Genomic DNA, 22,901 nt, shown 5'->3' on the forward strand with positions numbered 1-22,901 from the left:
CCGGCACGGCCTGCAATGAGCATCGCCCGGCCAGAGCCAGTGAGCCATACTGGAGGCAAATGCTCTGCTTAATTGGTCTCAGCTGGAAGCTGCTCTGTGCATGTCAGCGTGTTTAAGGAAGCAGGTCTACAGGAGAGAAGACACCAGAGTAACCAATTAAAGCCCTGATTTCCCTTCCCCCTCTCTCCCAGCCTGAAGCCCTGTAAGTTTGTTTTGTTTTAAAGGAGGAGTGTTTCTCACTGTCAATGAAATCAACTCGAGAATAAGGTTTTGCTATTCGTATTTTCAAGTTTAGTACTGACAGCACCTGTGGAGATAGCTACAGAGACCTGGTTAAATCAAGTCAAGGTTTGCATCTTTATCTCTCATTCTTTGACTTTTTCCTTTTTTCCTTCAAAAGAGAAAAGAAATGACACAAGGAAACTCTTCATCCAGTTCAAATCCAAGTTTATTAGCCTGTAAAAGTCTGTTTCCACACAGTAATCATAAGAAATGAATGAATGTTTATGGAGCGTAGCATAAAAATATACCGAGTCAGCCATAGGTTGGAGTTTACGATTGCTCACAAAAATTAATCAGCAGATCACATGGCATTGCATCAGAAAGGCAAATCAGTCCTAGGAATGCAAACAATCAGGATAAAAAGGCAAAACAAGTAAGAGCAGAGTATCAGAAAGCAATAATTAGTTCACAGTTCCTAATGTGGGTGACAGGTTTCTTTAGATCAGGTTATTTACCTGCTAATTCTCCAAAAACAGGTTGAAAGCCAGTTGTCATAATTTTGCATTAAACAGTACATTCTCGGTCAACACATCAGCTGCTCAGATTCACTATCAATCTCTAGGTATGACTATTAAAATATAGGCACATAAGAGACTAGGTATATTCAACAGTCCAGCTCCTTCTCCCAAAGCTTGGAGGCCTCCAGCACTCACAGCTAGAAATCAAAAGCTAACGTGAGACATGTGGGTCGAGATATTCTAGTCCCTGTCTGGACACATAAACCTTGTCTCTTCTTAAAAACCTCCAGCACGCTACAGGTTCATCAGATCTGAGGAGGTTCACCTCTCTGCTGGGCACAGCAAACCTGACCCTCAGGAGGGCAAGGAGTATTGGACATCCGGCATAAACTTGTGTTTGTTGCATGTACGAGGGAGGTAGCAAAGGGAACGTTCCCCACTGGGTCCCGTTTGCTTTAGTGTTGATATTCTGTAGGGTTGTGTCTGATAGTCACACTGATGTATGGACTTTGCTCACAAGCTACATCCGATGCAGAGAAGACCCGTTAGGAGATCTGGGCAAGCATCAGGAGTTTCTGACCTGGACTAACACCTCCTTCTCTTTCCAAAGGAAAATGTCTAGCCAAAAAGAGATGTCTTTCTTCTAATGCTTTGGGCTTACCTGAAGAATTACAGAGGGTCAGTGTTACTAACTCTGTAAAGAGGGCAGACTTAAAGGAGCAAGGGAAGAAAGGTGTTTTCTTTTCAAGCGCAGAATGCTTAAACACACCATAACCCAAGCTGGGGAGAACTGCACTGAATCCAGGCTCTGACTGACACCACATCACCTGCAGATCTTTCTACCAGAATTCGGTTGAATTATTTTCTAGCAAAGATCCCTGACACTACAAGTCAAGGCCTAATACAGGCCAATGAACCCACAGTCACAGCATCTTCTGTAATGGGAAGTCATATTAGAGTAAGAAGTACCTTTGAAGTTTATTGGGAAATTAACCCATTAAGGCTAATTCCTAAAACACCTTTTCAGGAATGGGCAGTAGCATGACAAACTATTCCTGCTCATTAAATTAATAATAATGTGACAATCCTTTAATTCATCTGAGAACTTAGAAGAGCAGTGGAAATACTTTAGGCAGTCTAGATCCTTGTCTAGCAAGATTGCATTGTGCCACCAGCATTTCCTTCATTCTGCCTTCCATGGGCACAAGTGCTTTGCTGAAGGACCCGGTGACCCAACCAAACGTGTCCATCCTCAAAACCAAATGGCAAACAGAGACGACTCTATGGTGGGAACACATCCTAACATCTTTGCTGATGTAGAACTTCACCTTTCTTTCCTTGGGTAGTTCCAGTGGTCTCACTTTATTGTATGTTCTGTGGTTATTACTGAAAACTATTTCTTTCTTTATAGATTTTGGGGCCGTCTATCCATGCTCGATGCACGCTGGTGAACTGAGTAGATCCTTACAGTGGAGTGGGATCGAACTTATAACTAAGTCACCTATATAATATCCTCCAATTTCATGAGCTATCTGGTAAAGCCCACGGGAACCTGGGGAGGACTAGAGCCTCCCCAAAGATACACTGCCCTGTATCACTAGACCATTCGTAATTTCAGACTTGTTCCTTGGAAATATATGAGAGCACTGAAATGGCTAGTGGCAAAACCAAATTGAGTCCAACACAGCCTCGAAGAATTGAGCTTCCACACAAAAGGGTATTTTCCTTTCTTTAACAGGCTCGGTAATAAGTTTGCCAGTTTCAGCTTTGAAGAATTACCTGCTTGTTGTTTGGAGGATTTTTTAGGTTGGTTTTTTCTTTTCTAAATTAAAAAATAACAGCTATAAAAAACTAGAGGTAGTTTGAAACTGCAAGGTTCATATCTGGGGCAAGTATTTCTCCAGAGCTGAGGGACATTTTCATTCAGACTAGTATAAAACAATACTTGAGGGGAAAAAATGTTGAAAGAGAAAGCATTAAAGGAATAGGAACTCAGAGACCTCTTCCTGCTTCCAAATCGACCGTCTCATGAAATGAGTGTTTTTCCTCCCTGTGAATTCTATATTTAATCCAGAGAGATCACTGAGTATGCCTGAGCAACCTGGCAGCCCTTTTCCTCCTCTTCAAACAGACCTCAAGATTCACTCTTGTCTAATGAGCAGTCTACGTCTCCCAAGAACATATATCCTTACGGATTTCGATAAGAGCAGACAGGATCAGTGGAAAATCCACTTCTGTTCCTTTTTCTTTTGTTGCTTTCTTTAAAAAACAAAAGGATACACCAAGGCTCCCCCTGGAAAATCAGCTGGCATTGAAGGAATCTCACAGACTAAAGGACCTACCTCATTTTTCAATCTCTTTAAAAATTCTGTTTTGGCACCTGAGAGCAGACTTTCTGTTGATTAAGGGGATATTTCCAGAAAAATGACATTCCAAATTTCACCAAAATCAGGTGACATGCTGCCGGCACTGTCACGAACTTTTCCACCTCTCTGAAGTTTCTTCAATGTTGGCAAGTAGTATGGGGAAATGTGAAATGAAAACCATTTCCTTAGATATGTATATTTTTCTAGACAGGTAGAGAGCTGAAATTTGAACTGAGAAGCAGTAAAATGGAAAGGAAGATAATATTGTCATTCTCTCACAAACCATATTCATAATTCCAAATACTCCAACAGCAACAGGATGATCTATTCTCAGGGCTATTGTTTGCTGCAAGAACTACAGATGAGATTTCACCTTTGCATGCTTCTCCCTACCAAGCTAACTGCTAATTTATCACATTTATCACCCTCACTAGTCCACTCTTTTTATACAACACAGGTCTGCACTAAAGGGTTTAAGGCCTTCCTGTAATCAGTCTTGCTCCTACTTCACTAACCTTTTCATATCCTCAAAAATCTCGAAGTAACATTCCTAGTCAAAAAAAGGCAGTATTTTTTCTGCTATTTAAAAAAATTCTACAGTATGATGTTACCTTGAGTTGTACAACTTATGGGGTTTCCATCAATTGCCAATTGAGAAGGAATTAGTTTTGTAGCTATTGTACCATCACTTCATAAGCATTCATTCCCATAAGCAAGACTGAGGTCAGCATTTGGACCTTCTCGCTCATTTTGAGGGTTCTTTCCTAAAGGAGGTTTTCTTTGTTTAAGATCCCACAAACAGGACCTGTTTATGGAAAAAGAGAGATATTTTGAATACTAAAGTCCTTTATTCAACAACACAGAAATATCACAAAAACAACTTTACTGGGCAAATTGAATGTTTTTATACAGTTTTGTACATGCCCCGTAAGTGATTATTTTTTTCATAAATACACTGTTTTCCAAAACTGGTTTTTTCCATAATTGCACAAGCATACATACACCTTACACAAATATCTATTAGAAAATTTAATAGATAACTGCACAGTTCAGAAATAGGAGAACACTGTGAAAGGAGTACATTTCTGTGGCCCATGTTTCTGAAAATACCCTCCTAGTTCCCTGCGTTTGTGAAAATGGAGTACTTTCTAACATAGGAGCTGTCTTTTGTTCACTAAGAATACAGTAGAGCTCAGCGTGAAACTGCCAAATTTAATAAAAACAAAATCTGAAACATTTAGCTGTTACATGAGAACCCACTGTTTGATATCACTATGCATCTAACCATGATCAAAGACCCACTACTGCTTTTTGCTGAATGCATTCGACCCTGAATGGTATGTTCATTTAACTACTTTCTTTCTTCATTATTTGATTACAGATATAGCCCATTTAAAGACTTTACATTCTTCAACATTAATTGTAGGACTTACATACCAGGGGGTCTGTACAAAAGGGAGTATTTTCCCTCATAGGGAGGGTCTGTTATTAATTGACAGAAGGGGTACGTGTGCCTCCCTTTCAACCTTACAATTTTTCGTAAGTTTATCTGGGGTATGCCAAAAATGCTTCCATTAGGCTTAGCACTCTCACCTAGAAGACGACAAAAGTTCTGCCTTTTTTTTTTTTCTCCCCACCCCCTTATTTTTCATTTTTCATTGTGAGAATGAAGACTGGAGATAAATAAAAATTTTCACACTGAAAAATGGCATTGGACCTTGTGAAAAGCACGAATTTGGTAATTAGAACTTGACAATAATCAGATTGACAAATATGTATATAAAGGGGGAGGGGAGGAGGGAAGGGCAGCAGAGAGAGAAAGGCCAGAAAAGGGATTTCCTTCTTCAAACATCACTAATTAAAATGCTCTATGCACACTACATCATATAAATACTGTTTCAGCAAAATCTAAAAACCTGATGGTGCAAAGGAACAACATCCAAAAGAAAAACCATATGGGTAAATCAAAGAAAAATCAACTCTTGTTCATTTTCAATAATCAACAGGCTTGCTTGTTTGTTTTAACAGGTTTGAATTGACATGTCAAACACCACAATTACAATATACAGACCCATCAGTTCTTTAAAACAAAACAACAAAACAAAACAAAACAAAAAAGCACATCAAGACATGCAACATTAGGGTATTAGACAGTGAGTACATTGCTATGAGTATCTTTGTACACCTAATGTAGCCTGAACTTAACTTTGCCTCTGCTTCTGTAAGAGCAATCAGAGTTTTCCAAAGAGCAAGGCAAGCTTACCAGCCAAATGTGCAAATAAGGCTTCAGTTTGTAAATCAATCAGTGCTTTGGTAGAGAAGACCTTGCAGAGCTCGTATTGGTCTAGTGATCAGTAACAGAGGCCCTAACAAAAATGCCTCCAACACAAAAAAAAATCCGTACACAGCTGCCATACAAACAGACATAAAGCTCATTGAATGGGCACTGGATGAGTATTTAACTAAGGATCTCTCACAAACCGTAAGAGGGGCACCGTGATAGAAGCATTTTAAGTGTGACACTCCTCCTCTGAAGCCATGGATGTGATGTCATGTGACGCAAAGACATAGACACATGCATTGACCCTAAGCTGAGGATGCAGGTGTAAGCCCAGCCTGCCCACTCTCCTCCAGTTACCCTGGGTCACCCACGCTCTGCCCAGTCCTGCTGACACACACATGTGACCTCTGGAGGTTTCTCCTCCTCCATCCCTTGGTCTTCGCTTTCTGGGCTGTTCCCAGCACCTGCCAGCCTTCTGAGCTCCCTCACTTGCCAAAGATGGCATCTTCCCCACCTGCACAGGTCCCACACTATAGCATTCCCAACCCATCCCTTGTGCTTCACCATGTAAGTGTGACCAGGGGCCAAAGGCTGAAGTACTTAGCAAAAAAACAGAGAAAGTGCTGAAACAGTAGGAGATTTGCATGTGCTGTGCGACATTAACTGGTTATTTCTGTGTCCAGCACCTTGTCTGTGAAACTACTGGTAGTCCTTTCTCGTACAAAATTATAAATCTATCAAACACATGGCACAACAGCATTCACTTATTTGATGGCATGGCCTTCTCACTTGTGAGTGGTATGACAAAGCCAAGCAATAAAAAGTGATGATCAACTGATAATAAGTATCCCTAAGTTTAGAATCTTCCATATTTTTTACAGCATGTGAGTTATATCCCTCTGTGTGCTGCCTTTCTATGGAGTAGACATTACCTCCATGCAGCTAGAGCAGGAAGAAGATCGGCAAAGCATTTTTCTGGTGGCCTAAGGGACCAGTCATTCAGCAAATCCAAGATCTGTGGACCAAGAAATGTGTGGGGAGAAGTGGTCTTTTTGAAAAGCATTTTTTTTAAAAAAAAGCTCATTTTTATACTGCAAAATATCCAGGCTCTCAAATGAGCACAAGTGCAAGTGTGACCCAAACCAGTCCAACTGTCAAAATTCATTTAACCATGAAGAGCTCCACTTGAACCAAAAATATGGCATTCCACTTTATAAAATGCCTACTCCATTGACTGAAAATGCTACACAAGACTTCGTAGGTGAAGGGTAATTAAGGTGAGTCACCATTTTTTCTAAAGTCTGGTACTCTGTTTTGCATCCTAGAACAACGTTTATTTGGACGACTAGTTTTGCACATCCACCTATGCTGGGCACTCCAGCTCAGAGCACAGTGGAAAATAAGACACCAGACAGCATTTTTGAAGAGATATCCCTCTGTAAAGCTTGTTTAGAAGCAATGCAAGTGCATAAACCACTACTCTAATAGAGTGCTTGAAAGATTAATTTTAAATGTAACATCTTCCCCTCTCACAACACCACAACGGAAGGTAATTGCTTAGATGCGTCACAACCTTTTTTATCTTGGAAAATTTGGCATCAAGTCTCTATGGAAGGATGCAGGGTAAAACAGTGCTGCTGTTGCTGCTGATGCTAAACAACTAGCAAAATAATAGTTAAAGCTAGAATTTATTGCTCCGGATTTAACTCGCAGAACCACACTGTTGTGTACAAACCGTTTATCTCCATTGATGCTCAGACGTGATTGTCTCCTTGTGTCTAAACACACAAAATACAAGCGGCTATCTGTACAGTTTACAGTACTGAAACACATATATTTGAAAATGAAGTATAGATATGTTACTTTTCAAAGATACATGACTTTATAGCAGGGGTTTACCCAAACTTTTTTTTTTTTTTTTACAGCCACTTTAAAAATAGACAACAACTTCACTAGTATAGCTAAGTTACATCAAAGAAAGAATCGGTGTACTGAATGTGAAGAAGCTGGCCAATTCCCCAGGCTCCCAGATTTTTGTCTTTTGCTTTTGAGGAAACCCCTATACATAAATGAAAATAGTATCTGAGTATATTCTTCAATGGTGGACTAAGCAGTTTCTTAAAACAAGACTTTAGCTTGCCATTCACTTCGGACTGCCTTGAAAATAAGATACACTACTGCTTAAAAGAACCATCGGAATGCTTCAGCGCTGGGAACAGGTGTTCTCTAAAAAAAAAGCAAGAAAACAAGTTAAGCTTTCTTTTGCGGCATTGGCATACTCCAGTTCTAGTTGTTCTTTTCCTTTACACTTCAGGCATACTTTCAGTTATCTAGGAACAGCACGATGCCTCACACTGCTTGACAATTAATAGAAACATCCTTCTGCAAACACACACCATTTTAGGATCACACACAACACATCTTACCCAGTATGTAACACACCTAACATGCTGTCTTCTCCTTAGTTAACAAGTTAGTCATGAAAATGTAAACATTGCTGGAAAAAATATCTGGAAAACAGACAGTGCTTTTAGAATAACCACACAGTTGCACAATGGTTTCTGCCTGTGCCTCGGCATACTGGGCACACAGTTATGGCTTGGTTGGGTTTGCAGGTTTAAACACATGCTTTGGCAAGACCATGTTTGTGACAGGGGAACAGCAAAGGCATTGATCTGTCACTTGGAAAGTGTGCTGTGTCTACAGACACCTTGGGAACAGAGGTCGGTGTTTTGAAACCTCAGGCCAGCCACCTCGTTCCACGTTTAGGTTGCAACGCAGAAAGAATTTAAACAGAGTTGCTACCCTCCCTCCTTCCCCTGTCTGTCGCCCCCTGGAAATGATAACCACTTGCACTCAGGTGCCTCCATACATGTTTGAGTGCCAGCAAATTCCCTTCACAGCTTTAAAGTACCACATACGCGAGAGGCTGAGGGGCTGAGCCCACAAGGACTGTGTCACTTCTGTAAGGTACTGCTTATCCTCGGTTTCCTTCAGTTAAGAGATTGTAAAAGAGCCCTTGAACCCCTGCATCTAGATCCACGTCTCTCCACCAGAACTAATGACTGCACTGTCCAGGGAAGTGAGAATGAGCCCAAAGACGGCTCTGTATCAGTCTGTCCCAGCTCACAAGTACTTGTTTCATTAAGAACTACCCACGAATGTTATTGTTACATCCAAAGAAATTCCCCTAAAAGCAAAACTCTGGAAATTTGCCAACAAATACTTGTAACGAAAAAGTTCTCATGGATTTTGCTGGTGTCACATATAGATGCCATGTCTCTTTTTGAGAGAATTCTTTCTTTTTTGTTTCAGGGAGCACTTAAAAATGTTTTCCTAGTTTTTCCATAAAAATTCAACAAACCATGGACCCTGCAGGATACAATGTGCATTGTACTTGCTGTCAGAATATTTCTTTCTGAATTCCAGGGAACTGCTCATTAGTATGGCAACTATTTTTTGTTGAATAATTAGCCCAGTTTTTGATAATCAGGCTCAAGCAGTACACAGCTCCTCTTTTTGTAAAAGCCATATGAAAGGGAAGCTTTTGTTATATTTAGGGGAGTTATTGTTATGTTTATTGTTTGTCCACGTGGAAATACTAGAGATCAAAATAATTCTGCTGTGTCATTAGAAGTCTGACCTGTTGTCAATTCAATACCCACTCCCCCATCGCGAATGTCACGCTTTATTAATCATCCGAAAACTAACTCCCAAAGACAGTGAGTTTGGTTTTTTTAATACAGTCACCCTGATCAGTGTGAGTTTTCTTTGTGTTGTAGTCCAGAAGTAGGAATTGCTCGTATCCGTCTCTACCAGACCCTGTTCTGCCCAGTTACATGAGCTGAGCATAAGCACAAGTAGCCTTCATCCCCAGGTAAACCGAGGAGAGCTAATGCAATAGCTAGACCATCCGCCCCGGTCTTTGTGGGCTGTAAGATGGCTGCTGAGAGCGAGGTACACAGATTTATAATTTATAAAGAGGTTGGCTGCAGAAGAGGCTGGAGTTTGGAATGGCAGGAAACAACTGTATGACTAAATTGACCTCAAAAGAACAGCCAAACATAAAAACGTATTAAACTCGATAGACTGTCTTCACCTGAAAACTAAATGTAATATTCTGCTGTGGGTCCATCTGCCCGAACACAAAACCACGGCTAGACAGAGAGATTTAAAGACGTAGTGACTGAGATGGCCTTTATTTATTTTCTTGCCACATCAGGTTGAGTTACTGTCAGACGTTGTCATATCAGCTGGAAGTAAAGGTGTAATGTCTGATTAAAAGGTCATTCAGACCTTTAAATACACAGCATAGTATTTTTGAAGGGCAAAGCTGTGGTTTAATATGTGTGCTTTTGAAAAACTGCAAGATAAGGAATTTTTGCATCTGTGTACCAAGTTCTAATTAAAGATATACATTTACAATTAAATATCCATTGCATTAGCTACCAATTTGGGAATGAATTATTAATCCACCCTTAAACAAAAAATGAAATCTTTTAAAATTGAATCGCTGGTTCAAGTTAAACCTAAACCAATTTATGTGATGAAATCCATAGATTTCACCCCTCTAAGAATGAAGGTTATTTCCAGACAAACAGAGACCCTTCAGCCCATTTAGAGGTTCAGCACACCAACATACAAGTTTAAATGCAATGACCATCTACTGCCTGGCTGTATAAATCCAGCAGTCCCAGCTGGGGAATCAAACTCTCGGCAAGATTACAGCGCATTTCTGGATCTCTGTGCTGCCGGTAGGGAATTATCCTGAGTGACAGGAAAGACAGATCCCCCTGGAAGCCTAGGGAGGGGTGGTGAGGAGTGGAACCGGAGTTGATCAGTGTGGTTTTGCTGCAAAAGCCTTCTCTGATCGTGCTGGTGCAAATGCTGACAAGCAGCAGGCTCTCTCCCAGGAGGATGCTCAGAAATCTGCAGCCCTGGCTTCTCCAACCAGGTAATGCCATAAACCATAGCACTAGAGAGAACTTATCCCTACACAAATCTGGGATGAAATGACCTCCACACTTTTAAACTCTCTATTCTGCTCCCTACTTGTCAGCTTTCACTGCAAAAGAAGTAGCTCAAATATTTGAAATCTGAAATTTTAATTGTTGCCTTGAAAAATCAGCTTCACATAGGGGACCAAGCATGCTAGATTTTTGGAGGAGGAAGGAAAAAAAGACAAGAGAAACCAAGAGAAAATCTTTTCAATGGAAAAATATCTCCATATCCGTCCTGGGTGCCCCGCAAGGAAATGTAAAAGCAGACCCTTGTTACATGCAACACATGAAAACAGCACACCGGCAGGTGATGGAAATTTCTCACCAAAGACTCTGTTTCAACACCTGTATTTTCGCAGCAAAAGCACTCAATAAAGAATCATGCCTCCCCCTTCCCCCTGGGATGCCAGACAGTGGGCTTTGCTCATCCAAGGCCTGCCTGCTTGCCCAGCTCAGCCCAGTCCCATCCCTTGGGCAGCTAAAGCCTACCAAACCTGCCAGAGACCCCTCTGTCCTTGGCTCTCTAAGTCTCACAGCCAGACAAAAGATATGATACAGAGGAGTTAGGAAAACTGGCTGTTCCTGCTTGGGATGCTGTTGCACAGGGTGCAGCCAAAATTCACAGCTACCTAACCAAGACTCACTGTAAGTCATCTGTATTATTATTTTCTGCAAGGCTAGGGAACCACTTGAGTTGAGGTGAACCACATTCAGAAATAAAATAGAATAATAAAATACATCAGAGCACTACATGATTATGACCTAATACTTTACCAATGTTAAAAGATGTTGCATTATGTAAGTATTCTTTGATGTTTGATCCATGAGCAAAAATCCTGCTCTCACTGAAGTAAACTCACATGTTGGCTACAGCAAATTATAAGCCAAATGTAGCACTCCTTATTCCTTTCCAGGAGGCCTGGCTAAAACAATCCAGCTCAAAAGGGGCCCCTTGGGAAGTATATTACAGCTGAGGTACATTCAACAAGCTTTGGGCTACCTGGCAGTCTTTACAGAGACCTACACAACCACAGAAATAGACAGCACCTTAATGAATCTCAAATTCATAGGGCAAATGAAATGTAATCGGTGAATTTCCCAAAGCAGAGAGACTGGTGCTGGCGACATAGGGAAAACTGCCCTTCCCAAGATCTGCAGAGAACTGCACATAAGCTTCTCAAGCTGGAGGACAATCCCTTTGAGAAATGCCTTCCACAAGAGGAGCAGTTTGGCCCACTAAGTTATATAGATATATATCTGTCTATGTATATCTCAATATACCCATGTATGTATATAGAGAGATATATGATCAGACATAGAGAAATATGGTGCTCCATGGTGGCCAAAAATGTTCAGCTGGAAAGTCCTGGCCCCTGCATGAAAAGCTATTTGGATCAATCAGCAGCCCAGCCCAGCAAACACTGACCGCCACTGGCCATAAACCAGTGCCTGCAAATACAGGCTATGCACCTAGTCAGTCCCACAGAAGTCATGTGACCACCAGCAAGAAGGCAAACTGGCCTTCCTCCACATCACACCTTATATTTCCAGTGCCACAAGCTAATTTATGTGTCAGTCAGACACCCTGGAAATGACATCACACATTGTTCACACATAAACAGTGCAGAATCTGGTGCAATTTCAATACTCACTTTCCATCCCTAATTTCCCTCTCTGGAAAGACCCTTCCCCAGACAAGTGCCGGGCTGTCAGGCACACGTGGCGGTACAGACCCAGCCTTGTTGTTGGGATGGAGTTGTGTGTCACACCGTGACGTGCTACAGCCCAGCAGAGCGATGCGATCTCCTGACCTGCAGAGCACCACAAAATCATAGAATGGCTTGGGTTTGAAGGGACATTAAAGATCATCTAGTTCAACCCCCCCTTCCATGGGCAGGGACACCTTCCACTAGATCAGGCTGGTCAGAGCCCCATCCTACCTGGCCTTTAACACTTCCAGAAATGAGGCATCCAGAACTTCTCTGGGCAGCCTGTCCCAATGCCTCACCACCCTCGCTATAAGGCATTTCTCCCTAATATCTAATCTAAACCTACCTTTTTTCAATTTAAAGCCATTCCTCCTTTTCCTATCACTACATGCCCCTCTGAAAAGTCCTCTTCCAGCTTCTTTGCAGGCCCCCTCTAGGTACCGTAAGGATCCAATCTCCTGAACCTCAGAATACCAGCATCTCCTGACCCACAGGAAGGTGGGTAGAAGTTGCCACCTGTCCTGCACCACACTGCTCTGCCACTGGTGAATGCAGTCTGGACAGCATCTCCACTCCCTACTTGCCTAAATACTAAGCCACCCCAAGAGGAAAGCAGCCTTTCAAAGTATCTGCGGCCCACTTTGTTCCACTCATAAATATACATTACCTACAGCAATGACTTTGGGGAAAACCTCCTGCTGCTCAGATTCAGCTCACACAGTCTCCTTGAATGTTTTTCTTCAGGCAAGGAGGCTTGGGGGCAAGAAACCGGTGTGTGAACTGCAGCTCGCGGAGATGCAGAAGGAAAAGGCAGAACCCGGCGCGTGGCACGCTTCTGCCAGCTGGTCCGCTCCCTGTCCTGGAGCGGTGCCAGGAGACCCACCGCAGTGACCTGACACTGAGGGGGCCAGTTGCGGCTGCGGGAGGATGAGTGGATGAGGCACCGCTCCTGCACGCGTCTGGGCTCTGGCACATGTGCACACCAGCTGGCACAGGAGAGCTCCACGCGGGAACAGCCCTCACCTCGAACTCCTGGCATCCTACCCGGCCAGCCGCAGGCCCATGGGAGGGATGTGCTGCCCCAGCTCTGGACGAGGTGTGAAACAGTCCACGAAGCTGCCACTCCCCACAGCTGCCAAAATCCCTGGCTGCCCACCAACACCGCGCTCCTGCTCGCTGTACGTGTTATCAGGCAGTAACAGATGTCCTCTAATAACAAGCTTATTATTGGGCTTAGCAGATAAAAAGGGACACGTACGCCGGGTCGGAAGCTTGGTGGTGAGTTGTATTCCAAAGCCCACCTTAAAATATCTCTCCCCATACCTGAGCTACAGGCCTGCCTCCCTTCGTACCAAGGATGAGATTTAACATTTATTTTAAAAGTCAGCTTTATTTGCTCCAAGAGGAAATTCATCTGCGTGCTGGCAGTTATTTTTCCACTTGCGGTGCATATCTCTCAGGCTGTATTTGAGACAAACCAGATTTAGAACACACCGGATTAGGAAACTCATTTGACTTTCTCTGCCGCCAGCTCCACTGAGTGAAAAGTAAACCTTTGCCATGGGACATTGCAAATAGAAAATTAAAAAATGTACTCCTAAGTCAGGGTCACGGTTTGAAAACCTGGCTCCTCTGGAATAGCTCGCTCAGAGGTAACCTCATGAAATTTCAGTGGAGTCGGCTGGGGAATAAAGGATTTGTGCCAATGGCCACAGAGACCTGACACTGTATGGTCAGATGCTGCCACTTGGACTCAGCAGCAGGCCAAATCAATAGGATTAGTCAGAGAAGTAATGTGTTTCTCCACAGGAGAAAGAAGGAGCAAAGAATGTGTCCCTCATTTACATTCACTACACACCATAGTTTATTTTATATATTAATTTTTCTTCACTTTATAGATGAGATTAAATTTTGGGGAATGGGTTTTTGATCTGAAAAAATGCATAACGCCATTGGGGAAAACAGATGGCAAACACAGATCAGAAATCATAAGGAATCCAGACTAACGCTGTCAAAGAAAAACAGCTCAGTCCCAGGAAATGTTAGTGACGGACCCCTCTCCATGCCAGCGAGCATCTAAAGCTATGAGCAACTACACCATCTTTCAGCGGAGCAGCTCTCACGCTCTGCTCCACCATCCTTAACATCCCCAGGAGTCAGCTCCAGTCGCTAAGCATCCCAACAACGCATCGAGGCTGCCAGGCAGAAGCGTCGCCCCAGGATGGAGGCAGAGCCCTAGAAAGGAACACACCTCCTCTCCCCCTTCCTTCCCAGGCTGGGAGTAACTGGCTGCGGTTTGCCTTCCAGCACACTCCCTCCCTTGTGCCAGTGCAGCTCTTTTGGCCAGCAGGCCGAGGGACGGAGCCAAGTCTCCACCTCTGCCGCCCCGCTCGCTCCCACGGGAGGCAGCCGGCTTGGCCGCCGGCTTCCCCGTGCCTGGCATCCTGCACGCACGGCTGGCAGCGGCGGGCAAGCCGGGGTCGGGAACTCCTCCCGCCGTCTGCTACCCTGCAGCTGAGTTCCAGCTGGCCACGCTCCGGCCTCAGGCAGGGAATCCTAATGGCTTTCTGGCAAAGGCAGCGGGGAAGATATCAGAGGTTTGGCTTTTCAGTTTAGGGGTCTCCCACATCTCGCTTGCAAAGGGATTCGCATTTCTTTCCCTATTTCTAAATCCCTCTCGAGCAGTTTGTGCAGTTCCTTCAGTTTTTTTCAGCTATCCCTGTACCTGAGGGTGGACCTGCTAAGTCTGCTAGAGTGCCTACTCGGCTTATGTGACTATTTTGCTTTTCTTAATATATTATTTGCATTTCAACAGCGTAGAAAGGCCTCAGGCAGAATGAGGGGTTGTTTCTGTTGGTTCTGCCTGCCTGGCCTCTCAACTAGTAGGTCTGGCCTGTCTCTTGCTTTTTCAGGAACGGGAAAGGGCTCATACAAGCTTTAACAATGTTACTTCAGAGCCAAAACTGATGCTAACCAGGTCAAAAAAGCTGTCACTCAGTGCTTCCATACTGACTGTGGGAATTAGTATCAAATAGTCAAATGTTTTATTAGCATAAAACAGAAAGCTGTGTTACTGAGAAAAGTTTTATAGAGAAATTCTTGGGTATAGGTTTGTTACCACCATGGAACATAAAAAACAAGATCCTACAATGCAAAAGACAGTATAAATGAAATACCACACCAGTGCTCAGCTTCTGCCTTTGCCGAGGACCTGCCTGGTTACTTCTGCTGACTTCTCTGTCAGACATTATCAACTAGAAGTGTGCCTGCCTCTTGCAGTGGATGTACCACGTGCATACACCTCCCCCTCTCTCTCTCACACACACTGCCATTCACCTTCTCCCTAATCAAATCTCTGTGAAGACCATCCATCAGTCCCTATCATTTATCCTTCACACACACACACACCAGCTCACAAAACAGAATTATTCTTGTTAACATTCATTCCATTAATGAGAAATCCCTGCTGGTTCATCATCCAGTGGTACAAGTCTTTGCACTCACAGGCTGACATCTCTATCATCCTCCAAACTGCTGCCCTGGGGTACAGTAATCTCTTACAGACTGGTCTCCAAGCAGAGGGGAGGCACGTTTCTTAGTACTAAACCTAAATTTAAATCTCTTTCCCCTAGAGCTGCTAGGGCTTCAGTATCTTTTTCTCCTGCATGGAACCTAAAATCGGCTATGATGCCTCATTGGTTAGCTAACTGCTTCTGTCCTTTGGGATTTTTCATATGCTGTTGATAAAAGAGTCAGTGAAAAATATATCCATTAAATGCTTGGTCTCTGCTTGCTTGTTTCTTTTTCTGCAAAGCTTGCAAAAAAAAAAAAAAAAAGGTGGGGAAAAAAGAAATACAGAAACACATTCACTCAAATGCGGCACTTGAAATCTGATAAGACTCATCACAGGTGCCAGCTTGGCACTCTTGCAGCCAAACATCAAGGTGAGCACCATGTATTGTCTGACTGGATGCTGTAAGAGGACTAGCAACACAAACCCTTAAACAGCAGGTCACCACAATTCCTGACTGGCAAGGAAAATGTTAAAAGATTGTAATTGGTTCTGAACCCCATTCACTCTCGGGTGTGTCTTCTGAAATTTTCAGGGATGACAATTAAGACGCATCTCAGTAATTATTTTCATGACACTGTCACCTCCACTGGACTTTGACCTCCAATTTACTTTACATCAGCTTCCAAGCAACCAGCCAACCTTATTACCACATCCCAGAGCTCAGATGAACTGATGATTTAGAGAGAGCAGGTTTTACATCATTACTGAGATGGTGTCATCAAGTCCTCTCCAACCCCCTCCCAGGTGGGTCATACCCACAACCCTTCCAAATATATTTTTCTCCTCTTTTGTTCACTCCGAAATCTTTTGTTTGACTGATACTATTCACTTTGGAGAACACATATTTAACCATGTATACTCCTTGCCTCTCTTTTCCATTGCTGACCTCTTTAATTCCGTCACAATAATCATGCTCTGCCCTCCTTCTACCTTCCACACAGATGCCCAGGGTTTTTCAGCTCTGTTCCAAGCCTGTAACTGCCAAGGTTGCTGCATCCACTCTGCATCCCCACCGAGTAGTTAGGATGTGCAGAAGGACAGATGTTATTCTGGGGTATTTCTTTCATAACAATGGAGGAAATTCTTTGAGTTAACATAGTGTAGACCGATGTGCTGTCACCGTGCTCCAGCTTTCCTAGGACACATGGTACACACCACCAAAAAAACCTCTAAGACCAAGAAGTCCTCGTACCACAAATCATCATTTTCAGCCTTTCCTTTGCAAGCTTCCTCTCTCCCTTTCACATCTTTTGGCTTTCCTGTATGTACTCCTTTATCATTTCCTTAGCCCTTGAACAACTTGTTTGGATCATGCAACTCTGCCCAGAACAAATGCTCACACCAATATCCAAATTCTCTCCAGAATTTCTAGTCAACTTTAAAAAATGAATTAAAGAAATTGGTTTACCCTAACAACAAGGGCACGTGAAAAGCCCTGCTCACCCTCACCAAGGTCCCTTTCATCTATATGAAGCCTTGGCCTTCCCCTGTGCAAGTGCTAGGAAGATGGTTACTGGCAAGCTCTTCAACTACCTCACCTGAATTACCAGTGGTAAACCAGCTCACAGCAGCAGATGTATTCCGTGCTCTTCTCACCAGGGGAGGTCTCACTGCCATCTTCAGCCCTACCGTTGTACCCTTCAGTGCTCAGTCCATCGGTCCCATGGTCACTGAGTCACCCCTATGGAGGACCAGACACCCCTTCACAAGTGAGGCTTCACACATTTTAAACAACTCTCAGTCACTTTTGTGTCCTCCTCCGTTTGAGCACTCTGCAGCTCTTCTTTTCTCCTCTTCTGTCCTCATCTTAAGTGATATCCATCCTGAATTCCCTTGGATTCCCCACCCTTTTCCTGTATTTAATAAGTTCCTACCTCCACCTTAAATTTTATTACTGCTTCTCCACTTCCTAAACCATTGCATAACCTCTCTCATCTCTGTACAAATAACTCCTAGTCAAATGAAGTCTGATACCAGCTAGTGGGGATCCTATATAAAAGTTCAACAGACACCATGACCACAGCAGTGTGGAACAGAAAAGGAATACTCTCCTGAGACAGGAGAGGTGCTAAGTTTTCAAATGCCCAACACTTCCAAGACTGAGATAAAGGAAAATACTGAGTAAAGCAGGGGAAAGAATAAGACCCTACGGTGAGTAAGGGGAAGGCACTTGATGAGTATGCTGCCTGACAAGAACTCAGTATCCAGCATGACCCAGGCTGCTTTTATTCCTTTTATGTTCTCATAACTCACTTGGCACCAAAGTGTCTGGTTAAATAAGAAGGAACGGAGAAACTCTGGAAAACTGCAGAAAAATTAAACAGGCTTTGCGCATACCTGGCTATGTATTTTTATAGTGTTAATTAAGAGGATGCCTAGGAGTTCTAGGGAGGAGAAAATATTTCCCATAATGTCTGAGAGTAGAAGTTAACAAGCCTGCTGGGATCTTTTTAGCCCCTGCAGAGCTAAGGCTTCAACATTATTAAATGGCTGTCGCATCTAAAGTTTGGTGCAACATAACTCAACACACAACAGAAAGCGCAGGATGCTGAAATGGGGATGACTTCAGATTACACCACAGAGTAATTCAATTTCAGGACAGGTGTTTGCATGTGACTGAACAAGATACGACTGTGGAAAACAATAAAGGTACCCTAAAGAAGAGAGAAGACAGACACAGCAGTATGGGCTCCCAAACAGCAAAAGGAGTGTCAAATGAAGCCGCATGCTTCAAGACATTGTGGTTCAGTACGATCACTCAAGTAGATGAGCTATCAAAAATACAGACACTACAGAAGCAGAGAAGCACTTTCTCTGGATGGTGGTACTCCGCAGAAGACGTGGTGTCTGCTGCCAATTTTTAAGCATGTAGTCACTGACTTGGGAATTGTTAGCAACCGAGGCCAAGTCCTAGGGCCTTTTTTACAGTGACATGAGTTACTTTCTTTCCGCTCCTAACTCACTTAGGTACATCCAAAAAGCTAACCTTAAAGCCTTTCCCTCTGCAATCGACAGCCATTTCCCACTGCAACCAACAATCAAAAGGACTGTGCTATATTTGATGAGTCTTTAAAGTGTATATTCTAGGTTTGCCTGCTTAGAATTACTTCACCAAGCCTAACCCTTAAAATATATGCATGTTAAGAGCTGAAAGACTACTAATTTTCTTTTTAACAATATAAATTTTTAAGATATCTGTAAAGGACCTGTTCCCAGTCATTGCCATGTATCAAATGCATGACACAGCACATAGGAATTAGTATCAACCTTTTATTTAACTCTCTAGAACACATTTATTTTAAAACCAAAAGCACAGCACCAGGATGTTGGTTTCCAACCAAAAAAAGTTTCTGTCCCTTTTCTTTCCTCAGTACAAAGGGATTGTTTTCTGACATCCTAATTCATTCTCCAAGTAAGCAATGTCTTCCCTAACTTCAGTAAAGGTGTTAAGTGTGCACTTACTTATCAAATATAATTGCATGGAAAGTGGACCCAAACCCCAATAATATGAACATACATGAACAGGCAGACAAAAATTGAGACTGTTCCTTACTGTTAACCACTCCTAAATAATGGTATATAACATGGCATTCACATATCTACCAGCTTAAATGAGTCTCCCTATATGAATGAGGCATGATGTGTATAGTCTACATTTTTTAGAAACACAGAATTGGAAAGATCTTCCAAACATCCTGTAGTTGCCATAGGACTCCAAGTCATGATGGTTCTATGTACCTCTAACTGAAATACCTAGTTCAAAGTGATCCAGATGATTTGAGGGGAGGGGGAGAAAAAAAAAAAAAAAAGAAAAATTATACTTTTTATGCTAATTACTGCTCAAAAAAAATGCCCAGACTACCCTCATTCATCATCTTTCTCATGGGACATGCAGCTTGCCCAGCCTAAACAATACAAAAAGATTTCATTATGTCATCTTAAAAAAACAGAATAACCAATCAGTCATGGCACTGAAACTCAGAGTCTGGTACAGAATCCCGACACCCCAATTGCATAACCTATACTAGTACTTCGAAATATGTGCAAAGAACTATTCAGTGCAATCGAAATGCAGAACCCCCATAACCAGTTAATCTCTCTTACCATATGGACAATTTCACTGGCAAACAATCATAGTTCAATGATCGAGCAATTTCCAGTGCAAGTAGAAACCAGTGTTTCTACAAAGAGACTGTAAAGTCCTTGACTGGCCTATGATTTTGCAGAATTCTTTGACATTCTGTTCAGTTCAGTACCAAATCCCACCACTAAGAGATTTCTTTAGGCAAGAGAGATTTAATTTTTGCCCCCCTTTAACAAACTATACCATATCAAGCAGCAATTATATTCTAAATTGAATGGTACTGTCATGGGGTGGGGGCACTTCCTCTGCTTTGCAAGTATCACACGAGGAAAGGGAAGCAACAACATATGAAATGGTAAATCAGACAACATCCAACACCATTTCAGAGGAAATCACTAGCACTCAGTGATTTGCCAGAACTGGAAGGAGACCAAAAGCTTGACTCCTCTGAGCTCTAAACATGTTCCTCCACTGCAACAACCGCAGTGCACTCCTGCCTTGCAAGATACGATCCTAAGACATAAGCTCAATTAGCTTCAATGAGATTTCCGAGCAGCAGAGAGCAGGCACCAGTGAGAAAAAAAGGTTCCACCTGCTCTGGTCTCTGCTGGAGGTGGCAGTAGGAGGCCTTGTCTTGTCCCCAAGAACCTTGAGAGATCAAAAGGAAAATTCATCGAGTGTAGGTTTAACCTAGACACGTGATATCTGAATAAAAGTGACAAAAAACCATCGCAAAGCACTCAACAAAGGTCAGATCTTGCTCTGCCTCTCACTCCCTCCACTCCTTGCCCACACCATCATGGCAGGATTATGCACTGTGTTGGAAGCCCCAAGCAAGAGTATCACAGTCACCCAGCAAGGGCTCTCATACGGTGCTAGCAACCAGTTCCAGTGCCAGGCACACTCCCTGCAGGCTCAGGCCTGGAAACAGAAAAACAAGAGCACCCTTGACAGAGTACAAAGGGCATGAACGAGAAAGAAAGAGGGGCAAAAACAGGACTCAGGGTCAATCAGGGCTTTGCAGCCAGTTTCAGTGGGAATTGCGCTCAGGATAGACTGTGGTTCTTGCTCCAGCTGTAAATGCCCAGGAACAAGGACTGCTGTTTTGCTCTTCTGCACAGCGTTTAACACATGGACATGGGGAGACCCAGCCAGAAGGAGGGCTACAAGGCAGAGGCAGGCAGGAGAGACGGACTGTCATACAGCAACACTGCTGATGTTAAGTGATGAATGGCAACACAGGCTACAAGGTGGCCTTTCTTTCCACCTTCCAGTTAGCCAGTTGGATCGTGTTAGCCACCTGCTCCTTATCAGACTTTACAGTTCCCCCTCACACCACTCAATTCCATCATGCCGTCACTTAACTTGTGCATGTAATTTAAAGCTAGATAGGCGGCAGGGAAATTGCTTCCTCTGAGGCCCCTACTAATTGACCCCTATCCACAGAGCTCAGCAGTCTTCCCTTAATGCGCTCACACACGCTACTGCAACACGAAGTGCAAGTTCGGAGGTTGCCAGCGTAGCCTCTCTCCCCCATGGCAATGCCATATGGTGTTAAGATTTTCAGGATCAGACGCCGTTCCTGCTGAAATCAATCATCACAACCTATCCCTGGAGAAGGCCATCTCAAACTCCTGCTGGTTTGAAATGCAACTCAGCGAGGTGCCTCGGATTCGGAGGCTGGTATCGACTATATCACGTTGGTATGCAAACATTCACTTTAAGAGCGCGTGTATCAATTAGATGGGCTGTTACAAAGAAAGCAAGTGGTACCAGCTATGATGACAGCATGCCCATAACAGATGATAGTCCACATTTGGGCTGGACCCTTCAGCCCCTCCAGTGCAAGTCAGCCTCTCTGCCTGAATTTGTTGCCTTGCTAATGAAAATGAGGAGCAGGGCAAATGAGATGCATACACTGAATGAAGGTGGCTCACTTCAAAGAGAGGGGAATGTAAACTATCGTCAGGCTCCTAATCTTCATAACCTACAGCAGAAGTTATAGACACATACACCAATCAGAGGAAAATAAGTAGTCTCTATGGGTAAATAAAGATTATGTCTCTTTAAACTGACTGTAAATCTGAATGAACACAGAATATACATACACAAGTAGGCAGCGTGCAACGTGACGTCAATCTCATTTTTATAGATTTATTATTGCCGTACATAAAATTTCCTAGTAATAATAACATTCTATGAAAAATACTAGAGCATTGGGACACTTTTAATGTGAAAATAGTACAAGAAAAGTAGGAAAAAGTAATTCAAGTGTTTAAAAAAAAATGCTGGGTGAGAAGCATTCCATTAAAAATGTGCAGGTCAGGGACTAGAAAGCATTCATGTGAATCTGTCTTCAACCCCATGTACTAACTTTGAGAGTTATAGCCTATGCCTTCATTGCACCAGTAGAAGAGACTTAAAGGAAAAAGAGAGAAATGGTTTTCATGGGATCAGCCAGTTTATTGGTATTATTCTCACGTTTCATTTATTTTGTTTTTAAACATGGTTCCACCCCTTGCCTCAAATCACCCCTGCAACTTGCAGCCACTGTTGAGCACAATTCACAAGAGTGTCTTACACGTGTGTAGTGGAATGTGAGCCCCTCAATCCTTGATGCATTTCCATGGGAGTGTGCCTACCGAGGTGCCAGGGGATCACACAGACAGAGTGGGGGCTTCCCCAGGAGCACAGGCCAAATGAGTCACTCCAGAGGCTCACTCTGCAGGGGTGCCCTTGCCTGCCCCTCAACACCAACACTGTCGCTGCAGTGCCCTGATGTAGGCCCTGTTACTCTCTGACACCCTTCCAGCTGGTGGCTGTACGGCCAGAGCACTGCTGCTGCACTTGTGCTGTAGGCAGCTCTGCTGTCACTTTTTATTAGGTAATTTATTTTTTTAAAAAAGAAGAAGAATGAAGACGTAAGGAAAACAACCACAGAAGAAAGTTGTTCTTCCTCTCCTACTGACAAACCACATTTCTGTAAAGAAATCAGCCAAATCCCGTGACAAAACTTCGTGATGGGCCATGACCTGCAGAGAAACGATGCCTTACTGACATCTCCACAGCTGGAAAGAGAAACCTGTTTCCTTCGAGTCACAGTACAGCAGCAGAGGAGCTTTTGTGTTTACGTATCTGACGGAGCAC

The 22,901-nt window shown here is 43.1% G+C and overlaps 1 protein-coding gene across 1 annotated transcript in view; it reads right to left on the minus strand.

Moving 5' to 3' along the window:
• Positions 1-430: 430 nt before the first annotated feature.
• Positions 431-22,901, minus strand: part of CXXC4 (CXXC finger protein 4) — a 28,464-nt gene continuing 5,993 nt past the window's right edge. Inside the window, exon 3 of the mRNA XM_027890496.1 lies at positions 431-7,613. Coding sequence (XP_027746297.1) covers positions 7,569-7,613 — 45 coding nt within the window. The 3' untranslated portion in view covers positions 431-7,568. The remainder of the gene's footprint in view (positions 7,614-22,901) is intronic.

The sequence above is a fragment of the Empidonax traillii genome, unplaced genomic scaffold (assembly GCF_003031625.1).
Source record: "Empidonax traillii isolate 1590-97213 ecotype Southwest subspecies unplaced genomic scaffold, ASM303162v1 scaffold290:size645333, whole genome shotgun sequence".
In the NCBI taxonomy this organism is placed as follows: Eukaryota; Metazoa; Chordata; class Aves; order Passeriformes; family Tyrannidae; genus Empidonax; species Empidonax traillii.